The following is a 16,916-nucleotide window of genomic DNA, read 5'->3' as shown; positions in this document are numbered from 1 at the left end:
GCGCGTGCGCAGTAGTGGCAGGGTGCTGCCCGTTGTCGTAGTATCTCAAGTTCTGCCAGAGAGGTCGCAGTCTTGACGGCTCTGATCCGCTTGGCATTGGGTGGGCGGCATCTTGGTGCCCATATGAACCAATGGCATCATGCCCGCAGTGGCTGGGGTCGGGGACGCGACTTTTGCGGACGTCCCCCGCCCAAGAGGAAGGGCGGAAACCACATCCCGGAGAGGTAATGTGCTTTGGCTCTTGGGCGTAGGCTCGTCTCTCGCTGTCCCTTCCTCATTGTCGCCTCCTGCTTAGGGACCTTGACTTGCTGCAACGCCCGCGGTAGCTGGAAGGGATGGTGGCTGAAGTTCCGTGATTCCTCTCCACCTTTTAAAGTTAGGCTCTGTGCGTGGCTCCCTGGGTAAAATAAGGAAAGGACTGCTTCCAGGCGGGACTACTCGTGTTGGGGACACTCCTTAATTAGCAAAAGGGACCCTCCGCCCAGTTCCTGAAGTTTTGTTATTTTGACACAGAAAACGGGAGTAATAAGATCTAAGTTGGAAAGAACCCCCAGTACTGGCCTGAGGGCTTCGATGGAAAGTTGATTTGCATTTTGTGGGCTACGCACCAGGTGTCATTTGAGAGAACTTCCTGTCTGCGTTCAAATGGTTAGTTGTGAGACTGCTTATATGTGCAGTGAGCCCTTTAATTCCTTGAGACTTTTCCCTCCCCCATCTCATACTTCGTCAAACCCCTTCCTCATTTTACCTCCTGAATATTTTTGGAATCTGTTGACATCTGTCCTTCATCATCCTACTGCGGATCTTGCCTGACCTATTACAGTTCAGTCCTAGCAGTGTCCATTTGTCTACTCTCTTTCTTTCCCATCTATTTATTCTTCACACAAGAAATCTTTTGTATTAGTAATTAAAGTTGGAGTGGAGTGGAAAGATAGCTCATAGACATTGCTGTAAAACATTGTTTCAAGAGTAAAAACAAGTCGGGCACTGGTGATCCACACCTGTAATCCTAGTTACTCAAGAGGCAGAGATCAGGAGGATCGCGGTTCAAAGCCAGTCCCGGCAAATAGTTCTCGAGACCCTATCTCGGAAAAAAAACCCATCACAGAAAAGGGCTGGTAGAGTGGCTCAAAGTGCAGGCCCTGAGTTCAAACCCCAGTACCACCAAAAAAAAAAAAAAGTGTAAAAACAAACTCTTTGTCATGGCCTATATTGTAAGACTCTGCATGGTCTGGGATCCTTTCTACTTCTGTAGCCCCATGTCTCGCCACTCTTGTCCTCTCTTTTATGATTCATATATAAACTAACCCATAGTTTATTCTAATTCAGCCTACAGAAGTCATTTGATATTACTCTGCACTATGACTCCCACCATCATCATTATTTTGTGGTAGATTAAACTCAAAGCCTTAGGGTTGCTAGGCAGGACCTGTATTACTTGAGCCACACACCAGCCCACTTTTAGCGTTATTAAGTGAAGTTCACATACTCTTTCTATTAGGTTTTCTTTTCATGTATGAACTTGTGAAGTTCTCTACTGACTGAGTTTGATGATATCAATTGTATGAAGACTAAAAAGCCTGTCAAATGAAAGAACTGAATTTAAACTATTTTAGGGAATAGGTTTTATCATCGATACAGATGTTCTTGCCATCCCTGGTTTTAAATATTCCTTATTTGTGGAGACTTTTGTGCTGTTTTGTTGCCTCGTAGTTTTTCAAGATGGGGAAACAAGAAGAACGAAAAGATATATTGTTATTAGGAAGAGATAAATAAGTTGAGTGGCAAAAATACAAAGCAGAGAGAAGGGACATGCTATATGTGTTATGATTCCCATTTTCAAAGAGCCTATGTTGTGTACAGGGAGTCAAGTCTAACATGCAGTTTGGCTAACAAAAACCATGTCTAACGCAAAGACTATCTCCCAGTTGGATAAGGATGCCTGGGACTCATTTTATTGCTTTCAAAGTTCCTTTGCAAAAGGTAAGCAAAAATTAATTTTGTATCCTTCTAGAAGTCTTAATTCATCATGTAGAGTGCTGGTTCTCAACCCTATCATACTGCATTTCTTTTTGAAGCAAATACTTTAAATGTCTTTTTACTGTCCTGAAATAAAATTGGTGGATAAATATAATATACTTCTATATATAATTTTATTTTGTTAACTAATTAAGTAATTTGCAGAAAGCAAGAAAGTATATTCTCCAAGGAAAGAGGGGTGGTCTCTGGTGAGGTAGCTTAACAGCAGCACATGAGTTGGGCACCTATGGCTTACACCTCGCTACTTGGGAGGCTAAAATCAGGAGGATTGTAGTTTGAGGCTAGCCCGGGTAAATAGTTGGTGAGATTTCCATCTCCCAAATAATGAGAGCAAAATGGACTGGAGGTATGACTTCAAGCTTGCTTTGCAAGCTTATTCAAACCCCAGTTGCACCAAAATAGTAATAATAATAATAATAACAAAGAACCGCACTTGTAGCTCAAGAGCTCCATATAATTGTAAAGAAAAGAAATCAGTGTAATGCTCTAACTATAATATAAGCTGCACTCAGTGTGGTGGCTCATGCCTGTAATCACAGGTCCTCAGGAGGTGAAGATGGGAGGATTGCATGCCAGCCAAGGCAAAAAATGTTAGCAAGATCCTATTAACCAATAAGCCTGGGATGGTTTTAGATGCCTGTGATCTCAGCTGTGTGGGAAATCATAGGTGGGAGCATCATAGGCAAAAAGCGCCAAGACCCTACCTGAAAAACAACTAATGCAAAAAAGGACTGGGGGTGTGGCTCAAGTGGTAGAGCACTTGCCTATTAAGCAAGCACGAGGCTCTGAGTTCAAATTCCAGTACTGCCACAAAAATAAATTAAAAATAAAATAAATTTATAATAAAGTAATTTGTATTCCAGTATGTAAATATGTGGGCATCACTACATCAGAACACAAAAATATAGCATAGTTTTCACTTTGTTCTTAAGGTGTTTACTGTGCTGGGAAATTCAATGTGCATCAACATTGTGCCCAAAAAACCCTTTATGTTTATTTGTAAAATGGAGTTAGGTTCTATGTATTAAATAAACAAGAACTTTTTTTTTAAACCTATGTTAAAGTTGATGGGGACATTTCAAAGTCATTCAGGAAGTCGAACACAAATAAACACAGAAATAGAGATACCAGGCGAGCTTTTGTTCTTCCTATTGATCACTGGAAGAGAGATTCATAATACAGCTTCCAGACGAGTGGACACTTTACATTGAATCTCATTGTATGTTAGCCTCATAGGGCTTGAATACATGCATAATATCACATAGGACTTTAAGCACACATTTGTCTTCTCTTGTTTCATTCTCTGACAGAAGTTTGAAGTGAATCTTGCTCCAGAAGAACAATTTTCCCCTTTGGATCTTTTTAACAAAATCTAAGAACAAAAGGAAGAGATTGGACTGATTATTGATTTAACATATACTCAGTTCTGTTATAACCCAGAGGTAAAAATTGAAATGAACTTACTTCATTCTGATGCTAAAGTAATTCACAGTGCTTCAGCAGTTTTCATCTGGAGCTGATGTGAAACCTGGCCTTCTTTCATGGTGGTAATTTTAAAAGGGAACCAAATGGTTTCCTTAATTACATGTTTTTAACTGCTGACTGAAAATGAAATTGGAGGCCAGGCAAGACAAAGAATGCCTGTAATCCCAGCACTCTGGAGGCTGAGACAGGACAAAAATGAATTCCAGGCCAGTCAGTGTTACATAGTGAGTTTGAGGCTTGCCTGGGTTACATAGCAAGACCCTGTCTCAAAAAAACAAAAACAGCAACACAAAAGAAATTGGAGACATGAATTGAACTATAATGTTTAGTCACAATTATTATTGTTAATGTACATGGCTCTTTTTGTCATCCCTTTCCCCACCTCAATCCTCTAGCAACTTCTAATGTACTTTCTATCTCTTTGTGTTTGCCAGTCATAAGTGCCTCATACAAGTAGACACAGGTCATATTTGTCCTGCTGTGTCTGGCTTATTTCACTAATCATGTTTTCAAGGTTTAACCATGCTGTATCAGGGATCAGAATCTTAATCTTTTTCACAACTGAATATTCCATTTTGTGCATATGCCCTGTTTTGTTTATACCTTCATCTATTGATAGACACTTGGATTATTTCTTTGGTTATTGTGAATACTACTTCTTTGAACATTGGTGTACAAATATTTGTTCAAATCCTTGCTTTCGGTTCTTTTAGATGTATCACTAGGAGCAGAATAATTGAATCATATGGTAGTTCTGTGTTTAACTTTATGAGAAACTGCCAAACTTTCCCAATGTTTTCTTTTTTAAAGTTATTATCATATGACAGGTGCCAGTGGCTCATGCCTGTAATCCTGGCTACTTGAGAGGATAAGGTCCAAAGGATTGATGTTCGAGGCTGTCCTGGGTAATAGCACAGGCAATAGCCCAAGCAAATAGTTTGGGAGACCCTATCTTCAAAATGACCCAACGAAATAGACTGGAAGTATGGTTCAAGTTGTAGAGTGCCTGCTTTGCAAGTTCAAACCCCAGTCCTACAAAAAAAAGTTATTATAAACTTCAGGCATATATTGGAATAGACAGAATGCTTATATATGTTCATTATATACACATTAATTCATTCACTTTAATATTTATCAATTGATGGCTATTGTGTTTCATCTATATCTTTACTTATTTTACCCTGTTCTGTATGGTTTAAAGCAAATCTCAAATATTTCACCTCTGCATCTTTGGTGTGTATATTTAAAATATAGTACTCTTTTCCAGAATATCAATTCCTTAATATCAAATATCCAGTCAGTACTTAAATTTGCAATTATCTCCTAAATGCCATAAAATTGTCACTTTGCAGTTGGTTAATTCTCTTTAAGTCTTAATTGAACTTTAGAGTCCCCTCCATGTTCCTCTCACTTTCCTGTCCCTCTTCCCCTGTCTAAATTTCATGCTTTGAAGAAATTGGGTACTGTTTGTACCCTTTAGATTTTGATAATTACACCTCCATGTGTTAACATTTGTTTTTCTTTTTGGTGGGATTGGGGTTTGGACACAGGGATTCCCACTTGCAAGTGTTGTGGCTCTAACTCTTGAACCACACCTCCAGTCCATTTTGGTCTGATTATTTTGGAGATGGGGTCCTCGAGAATCATTTTCCCAAGGTGGCCTGGGACCCCAATCCTCCCAATCTCAGCCTCCCAAGTAGCTAGGATGACAGGCATGAGCCACCTGTCCCCAGCTCATTAAAATATTTTTTAGTTCTTTTATTTTCTGGAAATTGGTAGTTGGATTAGCTTGATCAAATTCAGGCTTGATTTTTTTTGTTTGTTTGCAAGACAATTTCTTGTGTGTGTGTTTTATCTATTTATATTTTGTGGTACTAGGGTTTGAACTTAAGGCTTCACCATTGCTATGCAAGCACTCTACTGCTTGAGCCACACTCTCATCCCCTTTTGCTTTAGTTTATTTTTTAGAGAGTGTCTCACACTTTTGCCTCTGAAAGCTTCAGACCATGATCCTCCTATTTCAGCCTCCTGAGTAGCTGGGATTGCAGTTAATGTGCTGCTATGACTGACTTATTGATTGAGATAGGGTCTCGCTGCCCTTTTTTTTACCCAAGCTGACCTTGAACCACAGTCTTCTCATTTCTGGGAGTATAGGTGTGTGCCTCCATAGCCTGCATGTGTGTGCTTTGAAATGGGATCTCCCAGTGCTGCCCAGCCTGATCATGAGCTCCTGCGTTCAAGTAGTCCTCCTGCCTCAGCCTCCTGAAGCTGTGTGCCATCATCATTCCCAGTGCATGACCATTTCATAGCTGATGATACGTTCTTCCATCAGGGGTTATAATGAGTGGTTGTCTCTCCCAGTGGTGTTACCCGTCTTTGGTGATTGATCAATTTCTTTGGAATTTTGAAAAAGGTGATTGTTCTTTTCTTTTATCTGTTTTGAGACAGGGTTTTGCTGTGTAGCCCAGACTGCCCTTGAACTCGAGATATTTCTGCCTCAGCTTCCCAAGTGCCGGTGTGCATCACCACGCCAAGCTAAGAAAAAGGTGAATTCTGTCTTTTTTGTTTCAATTATTAAATGAACTTTCCTCTCATTTGGTTGTCTAGTAATGCAGGCATGATTCTTTCCTTTATTTAAAAGAAAGAATGTTATTATTTCAAAATAATATAAATTGGTTCCCTAATATCTTCTTATGGTGCCTAATTAGATTTTATTTCATTAATTTTGTTTTTATATTATGATAAACTCCATTGCAGTTGTTTTTTCTTATTGAGGTACAGTTGAAGTCCTCCCTGGATAGTTGGAGCTTCTCAACTTGTCTCCTGAGATCTTTTGATACAACCTTACTAATTTTTTTTAATCAGTTTTTTGCTATTTGTATGAAATAAGTTTCAGACTCATCTTATACTGGTCCTATCCAAACCTGAACCAGCCATTTTAACAAGTGCTTTGATTTCTTTTGGTGGGAATCATATTTAGAGAGAGATTACCATCTGTGTGCTAGAGATGTTGACCTGGGAATTACGACTATGTGTAATGTAAACTACATCATGGGTTCATGCTTATACTTTCCATTTAAACTCAGCTGCAGGATTTTCACTGAACCTCTTCTGTCTCATACCAGTATCTACTTTTACCCATCCTTTAAATACTTCTGGTTAAAATCACAACTGCTTTATGAAGGTACTGGCTCTTGAAGTGTGAAGTTACGTAGACCTGTTCATGTAATTTTTATTTACAGTGTATGTATACTCATTCATATGAATTTTGCTGTGTTATGTGTACACGTTGACTAACTGTCCTATATTTTGTTTGTATTACTGGGGTTTCAACTCAGTAATACAAACTTTGTTCTTGCTAGGCAGGCATTCTACCATTTGAGTGCTCCCAGCACTGTCCTATAGTTTCAATAAAAAATGATGCTTCCTGGTTAGAGCAGCTTTGGAAGAAATGATTCTCTTTAACAGAATTATTGATAAACTAAGTTTATTATAACTGGTTGGTTTGTATGGTGGCTCCTCTAATTAATCTTTAATTCTTTCCCAGAAATGAAATAATATACATATTTTCTGTTTTTGCTTTATAGGAAACTGTTTCTTAAAATTGTTTACATTTAGGCATCAGGTGCCTGTTGATGACACTGTTTTTAAATTCAAATGTCCTATTAATGGTTTTTGAAAGAAAATTAAGCCAATGGTGAGTTTTTATTGTTTTTTTTTTCCCTTATCTGAACTTTGGTGTGCAATTTGGATGGAAATTTTTTGATAATTTCAGTAGTTATTGCATTAGGCCTGTAGTCTTTGATGGTGTTAAGGTGAAAATGTCAGATGGTGGTAATAGAGTAAGGTGTTTATCCTTTGGTTGTCACAAATAGACAGTTTAACTCCTTTTCAAAAGTGATTTTAATGAGAAATATTTAACTGTACCAGACTTACAGACTCATTTGTTAAAATCTTGAATGGGAAATGCATAATAAAATAAATAATGCATAATAAATAACAATGCTCTTTTGTCTTAAATATTGGTTAAGAGGTAAGAGGTATTAGAAAAGATTAAAAATGTTAGGGACTGAGAATTACACAACAGAGACACCAAAAGAATTTGGGAGTGAGGCCGTCCCTTAGCAGCAAAAAAGGGCTGGGAGTATGGCTCAATGGTAAGATGCCTGCCTAGCAAGCAGGCTAGTTCTTACCCCAGTATGCAACAGCAACAAAAGTGTTTTAAAACGAAGCAAAAGAAAGCATTAGTAGGTGAGTGAAATTGCATCTTTGTTATCCATATTTAAGGTATTGCTGCTGTTTTTCCACTATGGGCAGTTGTGCTTGTATTCATTATCAAACTGAAGTCTTGGCTGTGATGTAGCACAATACAGCACTTGCACAGCATATGCCATACCCCAGTTTCAATACCCAGCATTGAAAATAAAAAGTGGTAGAGGGGGGAAGGCATTCTATTTGTTTTCATTAGAAATAAATTTTGTGTGTCTCCTAGCCAATTGGCTTTATTTTTCACAGACCTTTTCTGTAATTAAATTAGTTACAGATAGTCAATCTACACTGAGACAAAGGAATTTGTCTCAGGTCAATTTTAGCTGTTAATATCAGATCAGGCCTTCTACAGTTTACACCATTGAGTCTAACTTGGAGCTATTGAAAGTATCCTAGAGACAATGAATATTGGCTTTCTGGTAGGTTTTGTACTGGACAGTACATTCCTTTTTGCATGGCAGTGGTACTTGAAATGTTGCTCTTTAGAAAATTGTACAACTTATTTTTGATGTATCTGTATGAGTTACTTATTTGTATGTCTTGTTTTATAGGCAAACTTATTGGTGTCCATTTTACCCGTGGTTTAAACAGGACTGGCTACCTCCTCTGCAGGTGAGTTATGAGCCCCAAAGCAAACCATGATGAAGTTATTTTTGTCTGATTTAATGGTATTGTAAGCATGTTACAAGACATGTGATCAGGAATGTGTGAAGCCAAAAGCCATCTTGTCCTAGATGCAGAGATTGCCATCATTAATAATTTATGTCTTTTTAGACTTCAGAAATGCATATACAAAGTACATGTAGGTAGTTTATGGTATTGTAGGCATTCTGCTTTGTAATTAATATGTGGGAAACATCTTTCTGTGGATGTACTGGATACCTTATTCTTTTTAAAGAATGCTATTTTGTTTTGTTTTTTTTAAAAAGGTTTCTTTGCCTACTGCTGAGCATGAAAGCCAGAAGTTTTGATGCATGGCATCAAACATTCAGGTGGTGAGCATTCCTGTATTTGCTTCTTTGACTACACATGTCATTGTCCTAGAGATAATTTCACTCAAAATAGAATTTCTGAATCAAAGAATATACATTCTTACACTTTTAATGGATATTGTACACTGTACCTATTTATGTCTGTTCGTTCAGAAACTATTTAACAAGCTTCTGATGTAAGTAGTCTGGGTGTTAGCAAAGAGACTTGACCTACCTTCCTGAAGAAATATAGTGAGTTTTAACTCTAACAAGGACTAATGAGGAGATGGACATGGTTCCATGAGAACATATAACAGGAAGGATGTGATCTCCTCAAGAAGTTAGAGGTTTCCATGGACAAATTTGAACAAGTATCTGAAGGTTGAATTGGTACTAGCCAGGATGGGATGCCAAAGACTTTAACAGGATAGCATATTCTGTGTTGGAGGAAGTGGGCCATGGGGAAGTATGGCATTAAAATCAAGCTATTTGTTTGGATAAGAACTAGGTCATACAGGACTATATTTAAGCTTTTATTTTTCTTAAGAAAAAAGAAAACTTTTGAACCTTTTATTGAGGGGTGAGTGTGTAGAACATAATCATACTGCATTTTCAACCAGTCATTTTACTACTGAGTGAAGAATGTGCTGCAGAGGGAGAAGCAAGGAGTCAAGTTAGGAGCTTTTGTAGGAACTGAGGCATAATGATAGTTTGGACCCACATGTATTGGTCATTTTGGTTTAAAGATGTATTCATATTCTAGAGATTCTTAGGTAATACTATTGTCAAGATTTGGTGTAGTTGAAGGTGAGAGTAATAAATGGCTAATGGTGATGTTGATGATTGTTACATAGTATTTTTTATATATGTTACTGTTTTTTCCAGTTTGTCTTTTGCATGCTATTGATTATACTTTTTATGGATATTGCTGATACTCTTTATAGTAAGGAAATCTTGTGTTTTTGGGGCACAAACTATTTGATCAAAAATGGTTATTGTTTTTTTCAGATACTTTTTAACTTTTTGCCAGTTCAGTCATGTATTTTCTTTATTAGTTATTTTATTAATATAAGTACTTTTATTAATAGATTTTCTAAAGTTGAGTCATCCTTTCATGGAATGGAATATTATTTGGTCTTTTAATATCATTGTTTAATAATGCTTTGATTAAGTGTGTTGATATTTTCTTTGGATTTTTTTGTAACCATTTGTAAGTAAAGTTGGATCTTTTATGAGGAAAAACTTTTTTCTTTTCATATATATAAGTGACCCAAATTATGTTAGATATTTGTTTGATGTAGAAATATTTTGTTAGATATTTGATTGATGTAGAAGGCATAATGATGCAATTGAATGTAAATATGAGGATTGTCTATACTTTTCCTTTTTTTTGTATAAAAGCTAAAGGTGAAAATATAGAGGAATTTCTCACATTTTGGAAAAAGTTTATAATTTATGCATTCCAACATAAGACACACAAATGTGCGCGCGTGTGCGCACACACACACACACACACACACACAAAGCTAAAGGAAAAAAAAACCCTATAAAACAATCTGTGGGAACTGAAGATGTAGCTCATTTATGTAGCATCTACTTAGCATGTATGAGGCCCTGAATTTGATCCTCAACACCAAAAGAAAAGAAACAAAACAATGTGAGATAGTCTTTTGCCAAACTTATATAAAGGAAGGAATGTATCTGCAAATAGTAAGATATAGCAATCTAAATACTTAGTGAGTTTCAGCTTTGATTTGTTTTCTCTGGGAAAGATTTATTTTCTGTGCAATTACTTCTAACAGTTCATCCACTCAGCCACTCCTCAGTATTCAATGGGTCAAGGACATTGCACAGAAAGATAAAACTACACTGAAAACCTTCAGAATGGACTTTTCAGAGAGTAGTGATTCTCTTGTAACAGGAATACTGACCTAAATATGCTCACAACTGTAGTTCTAGCCCAATAACTCACTTTAATGACCAGTCTGCTTTCAGTTAACACGAGTTTTTAAAAAGACATTTGTTTCTTGTCTTTCTCATTGTTCTGTCCCCCCTCCCTTTGCACACACTTACCCCATTTCCCCATGTGACAGCACTCAAGAATGTCTTCACCTCTCCAGGAAAGGACATCGTGCTACTCTCCTTATCTCACTGTCTGTGGGAAGGAATGGACATCCAGAGCATCGGCAAGTGAACAAATGTCCAGGACAGCAAAGGCTACAACTCCAAAGACTCATGCCAGCAATCAGGAAGTAATCAAACCCAAGTTCACCATTGGTCCAAACATTATGCCTCGGCATGTACAAAGGCTGAAGCTCATGCTCAAAGGCTTTCCTTTAAAAGCCTTTCTTCCTCCCCTAGTACTAAGACTATAGTTTCATTTTGAGCAGCAGATCACACAGTCCTCATTTTGTCTGGCGTAATTAATAAACCTTTACTTCTTTTTCTCCAAAAATATCATTCTCACTATCTGAGAATTGATTTTGAATTCAGGAGACCAAATTTTCAGTAACAAATTTGGCACCGAAAGTGGGACTCTGGGAAAGGTTCTCAACCTGAACCTCTAGATACTGGGGGAATAGAAATTTGTAGGAAATCATTCCCTACATCAAACTCTGGGACAGGTCCAGTGGAGATATTGTCTTAAAAGAAGAGGGGGGAGAGTAAGGGACTATCCCAACAACTGCCAGAGCCAGATTTTGCTCTGGGGAACTCTGTTTTCTCTTGTGTGGATTGTGTAGACATAGTTCTTGCTGCTGGAATGATGTTGGAGAAAAGAAAAAAGTGTCTGAAAGAAGTTGTAACACCTTGGCTAAGCTTGGGTGAGACCCCTGCATTATACTCATTTGGGGAGGTCCCCATGTGGATCTTCAGGCCCCAAATGAGTCATTCTTTTGTGGTGTGGTTGGATAGAGGTCACAGGTTTAGCAGAACTAGGAAACCTAGGGGATTCATTCCCATCTGTTGCCTTCCTAATTTGGTGGAATGTTCATGTTTGTTGGCCTTGGTTTTGGGGAAATTTCCTTTTCTTTGTGTGCTTTGTGTTCTGGGTTGTGTTTATTATGGGAGATGCTGTTTCTATTCCATCTGAAAGGACTCTTGGATAAATCTTAGCAGAGCAATCTACTTATATTTATAAGCCTATGACAATTTTGTTGCATCATAGCCTGGCCTATGTATATATTAGGAAATGAGTACAGATAGTCTTTGAATGAAACCTTGAATTTCATGATTTTGCCATTGGAGTCATTTTGTTTGTAAGCAGGTAAATAGGATGAAATTCCATGTGTGCAGGTAATTATGCAGGTATACAGCTAGGAGTCTGAACAGCCAGTAACTGAGTTGATGGTACAAGGAAATTCAAAGCTTCCCATGGTCAAGGACTGCTATGCCCCAGAAGAAAAGGTCAGAGAAGACCTAATTGATTTGAGTGTAATGAATCTCTTTAACCTGAGTTATCCTGAAGGCTCTGCCACTCTACCTTTTCCTGTAGCTGCTAAGGAGTTGGTGGCCTGCTTCCTTTTGAGGGAGTAAGGGGAACAAAGGGAGGTGTAACTCAGCTGACCCAAACCACTCTGAGTTATAAGTCAGGGACAAGGATGGTCTCCCCTTCTGAGACCTAACAGAGCACATTATTTGGACAGGTGGCCCCTATTACTGGAGCAGGACAATTTCCTCTAAGGCAGTACTTAATAGAAACAAATGCCCAAGGAGAGCAGGGTGGGCATTACTGGGCCTATCATCACTTTTCAACCTCAGACTTATTAAACTGGAAAAATTCAAACTTGCACTATAGTGAGGGATCCCCAGAAAATGACTAAATTATTTACCTACTGCCCTACCTGGGCAGATTAAGAAAGCTTGTTGAAATCTTGCTCATGACCAGTGGGTGCTAAATTTTGATGGACAAAGCAAAAGATGAGACACAAGGCCTCTATAATGAGTATCCTAACCAAGTCTGTGTATGTGACCAGGTCATACCAGTAGTGGAACCAAATTGGGACCCAATTACAGGTGCAGAAAATTCCAAGATAAATAATTATCTGAGGTGCAGCCTTATAGGACTCCACAGGGAAGTACCCAAGTAGAGGAGCCTAAATATGATCCAACAGAAGAGTTGCAACAAAAGGCCCCTCTGAATTTTTAGAATGGGTTTACCAGGCTTAGAGGAAATGTACAGACTCCTACCAAGAGTCACCTGAGAACCTACATGTGGTTTATATGACTGTTATTGGACAGAGTGCTCCTGACATCAGAAGGAAATTACAACAGGTAGAGGAACAATTGGAATGAATCCCAAATAACTTGTTGATGTTGCTTACAAGGTTTGTAATGCTAGGGAGGAACAGAAATTGAAACCAAGTCATGTATTTTATGTAGCCCAAAACAAAGGGAGTCCCCAAGAGAGAAAAGATGACAAGGACTGACCCAAATTGGGGGAAAACAAATGTGCCTGTTGCAAAGGACATTGCAGAAAAAAATGCCCAAAGCTGCAAAAGAAACCTGAGAACAATGGCCTTTAGAGAGTCCAGTGACTTGGAGGGCCGGAGACTCAGATGATGAAAGGGGATTTCACAAGTGGAACAGCACTTAAAATGGAAACAAAATTCTCATGGACTTAAACTTTTGCCTGAGGCACTTGTGTAGAACATCTACATGAAAGTACTTATTACAGCCCTGATGCATTGGTAGGATTCATCTGACCTTATTTTGGGGGTGGGGGAGTGATTCTGGTTAAAAAGATTGACGCAATAGGTCACTCAAGAATGGTCCCTTATGTGTTCAGAATAACCCTAAGACATAAAGAAAACCTTTGGAGTAGAGAATCTGGTACACAGGAGAACATCCCTTAAGACTGGCAAGTGGATTTCTCTTAGATGCCAAAGACTATTGAAAATTTTAAATATCTGTTAGTGCTAGTTGATACTTTTTCTGGATGGGTTGAGACCTACCCCACCCAAATGAAAAAGCTTTGGAGATGACAAAGATTTTTCTAAAAGAGATCATTTCTGTCTTCAATTCAGAGTGACAACAGACATTCCTTCATGGCAGTAATTACCCAGCAAGTAAGTAAAATCTTATTTACTGGGTAATGGAAGCTACATGCATCATGGAGACCTTAATCTAGCGGCAAAACTGAAAACATAAATTGCATTCTGAAAAGGCTGATAGCTAAAGTATGTCAAGTAACTCAGGACAAGTGTGGGTCAAGTGATAGAATGGACCAGTCTCAAAAACAAAACAAAACAAAATAAAGCAAATAAACAGAGAAACCAAGTTAAACTGGGACAAGCTATTGCCCTTCTCTGCATACATACAGGTGGCCCTTAGATGTAAACCCCTATGAAATAATATATGGCCCATCCTTCTTGGTCCCTCAAATAAGAGGTGAAAATCTAAGCACAAAAGATGAAATTAAAACAGTATGTTCAGGAAATAAGTCAAATACTAACTACTATACATACATTTCCATTTTCCAGGTCACTTCCTCAGCTGGAGATACCATTTCATCCCTTCAGGATGGGAGTTCAAGTACTTCTGAAACTTGGAACAAGCAAGGCCCCTGAACAACAAGTGGAATTAAAATGGAAAGAGCCTTATGATGTGCTTCTGATGTCTCATACCTCTTTGTAGTTAGCTGGAGTTTAGTCATGGGTGCATGGCACGAGAGTGAAGAAATGCCCAGCAGAGGCAACTCCACTACAACTAAAAAACCAGTGGGAAAGCCAGCCACTGGAAGACATAAGACTCCTGTTCAGAAAAAATGCAAAATGAATGTCCCTTTGAATCTACTAAGTTGCTTTTGTCTTTGTATCCCCTTTGCAGGATGGAAGGAAAACTGGTTGGTTCATATTGCTCAAATACTGACTTCTTTATGGGTGCTCCCAAGACTCCCTGGCAAAGGTTGTGTTGGGTTCAGATGGCTCTGGAGTACATGTTAGCTGAGCAAGGGGGTATGTGTGCTATTGCTAATATGCTCTGTCATACTTATATCAGTATTCTTTTCAGGTAGAAATTAATGTAAAAAAGATTAGACAAAACTTCTTCATTACAATAAGCCTGAGAGGTTCACTCTCTCTTTTTTGATGGTATAGAGGCTGAATTGGCAGACTATTTTTCTAGATTGTTTTCCTGGATTCCTAATGGTGTCACATCTGTCTTATTAGGTATCTATCTCCATTTTGGCATGACCATCATGTTGATTACAGGATCAGTATACCTTCTTATTTACTTAGCACTTTGCTGCATATCCTACCCATAAAAACTAGTGTTAGAGGCCTAACACTCACCAGGCTGACTGACAAAGACAGATACATACCTTCCATCAGGAGAATCCCACTAATCACCCAATTTTAGCAGGAAGTAGCCAGATGAGTATGCCACTCCTTTTTCCATGGAAGGAAATGCAATGGAAAAATTAACAGTGGGGACAATGTAATAGGAATAGACACCTAAATATGTGACTTCTCTTGTTAGTGGTTCTTACTACTATTCTGGCTGTGATAAAGTGAGAAAGGCTGAGTTGCTAATGATTTCTATGAACACTGAGCTGGCATTTGGTAGGGAATCTATGGTGAGAGAGACTTAGATAGCTCTATCTGGGGCCTTTTTTTTTTTTTTTTTTGGTGGTACAGGGTTTGGAACTCAGAGCTTCACCCTTACTGCACAGGCACGTACCACTCCCCCAGCCCCTTTTTGTGTTGAGTATCTTTGAGACAGGGCCCTGAAAACTATTTCATTTGAAACTTTGATCCTCCTGATCTCTGCCTTCAAAGTAACTAGGATTACAGGTGTGAGCCACCTCAGTCTGGCTGCTAGAAGTTCTTAAGATAATGCTTTAGAGAATATAGGAATTAGGATCTAGTCATTTTAGGGAGGGAATTTGTAAGCTGACAGGAGTCAGCTTCTGCCAGAAGGGTTAGTGCTCTTGTCTTTCTACAAATCAGAAACAATAAGTAAGAAAATCTTGACTGAAATGAACATTTGACATCTTTACTTCTTGCTGAATTGATAAAGATGAAAAGCGGACAGTTTTGTACACATTAGTGACTGCCATACAGTAGATGTGTTTCTTTTGGAGCTAATGGAATACTAGAGATTAGATAGTGGTGATGAGCGCACAATCTTGGGAATCGTCTAAACACCACTGAATTATACACTTTTAGTTGGCGAATTTAATGTTAGGTGAAGTATATCTCAAGAAATAATTTTTTAAACGTAAATCACAAGTTTTTGATGTTGACATCTGCTGCTCCATGTTCCTCCCCTACTCCATTCCTTTCTTGTAGTCCTACAGTGTCTGCCATCTGTTTTCACTCCTACTGTGCCTCCAAGCACCTCTACAGTTGGGCTCCAGAGCCCTGCCCTGGGAGGTGACTCACTGCACACATGTAAACACCTCTCTCCCGGGATGAGCATGGACTCTTGATGCCCATTTTTCTCCTGCTCTTTTGTTGGTTACAATGGTTAGAGAAGGTAGCACATGCTAGGATTAGTGCAGGAGAAACCAGCCCCTGCACTTAGGATTCAGTTCCCTGCTGAGATTTGGTCTTTTTCACCCATGACCTCTGGATGCTGTGCTTTGAAAGCCAGGTTGGAGGCCTATGTGCTCTTGCAAACTGTGAAGGCTTCAGAGACCCAATCCTCAAATGGAGGCCTTGCTCCTCTGCATGTAAAACAATCCCAGCCCATTGATGAACCTCACTAGCAAAGTTTAACAGTGATACTGGCCTTGTGTGTTTGAAGGTTAATTGAAGTAGTGCATTTTGCTTCCCTGCTGCATGAGTGCTGAGAGAATGGTGATTTATGTTGCAGGTCTGGGTGGACCTCAAGTTGCTGCAGCTTGCTCGGCTAGGCCCCAGGTTATCAGCTATCCCCAGGAAGACTGAGCCCTTGCCATGCCTGTGATAGAGTCTCCCGTATTTTGTATTCAGTGATCCCAACTTTAATCATAGATAAGCCAAGTCTTTTGGAATTGTGTGCTGAACTTTACCTTCTAAAATGCTTATCTAGTGTGACATGAGGCATGAGGCCATTCTCCAGGAGAGATTTTTTTTTTTCGCATTTCTTCTGGTCAACCTAAATCCATCCTGTCATTTTCAACTTTTTCCAAATTTAATTTTTTTAACCCCAACCTCAGACTTTGTCATT

At 38.8% G+C, this 16,916-nt stretch overlaps 1 protein-coding gene across 3 annotated transcripts in view; it reads left to right on the top strand.

Moving 5' to 3' along the window:
• Positions 1 to 16,916, top strand: part of Dusp11 (dual specificity phosphatase 11) — a 280,389-nt gene continuing 263,473 nt past the window's right edge. Inside the window, exons 1-4 of one of the 3 annotated variants that reach the window (XM_074050015.1) lie at positions 8 to 224; positions 514 to 648; positions 1,864 to 1,983; positions 5,974 to 6,071. In XM_074050015.1, coding sequence (XP_073906116.1) covers positions 1,902 to 1,983; positions 5,974 to 6,071 — 180 coding nt within the window. In that variant the 5' untranslated portion in view covers positions 8 to 224; positions 514 to 648; positions 1,864 to 1,901. Of the gene's footprint in view, positions 225 to 513; positions 649 to 1,863; positions 1,984 to 5,973; positions 6,072 to 16,916 lie in introns of all 3 variants that reach the window. The other 2 variants (XM_074050014.1, XM_074050013.1) reach the window with 2 other exon arrangements.

The sequence above is a fragment of the Castor canadensis genome, chromosome 12 (assembly GCF_047511655.1).
Source record: "Castor canadensis chromosome 12, mCasCan1.hap1v2, whole genome shotgun sequence".
Lineage (NCBI taxonomy): Eukaryota > Metazoa > Chordata > Mammalia > Rodentia > Castoridae > Castor > Castor canadensis.
Note: the sequence above shows the minus strand (reverse complement) of the source record. Positions and strands in the feature narration are given on the sequence as shown.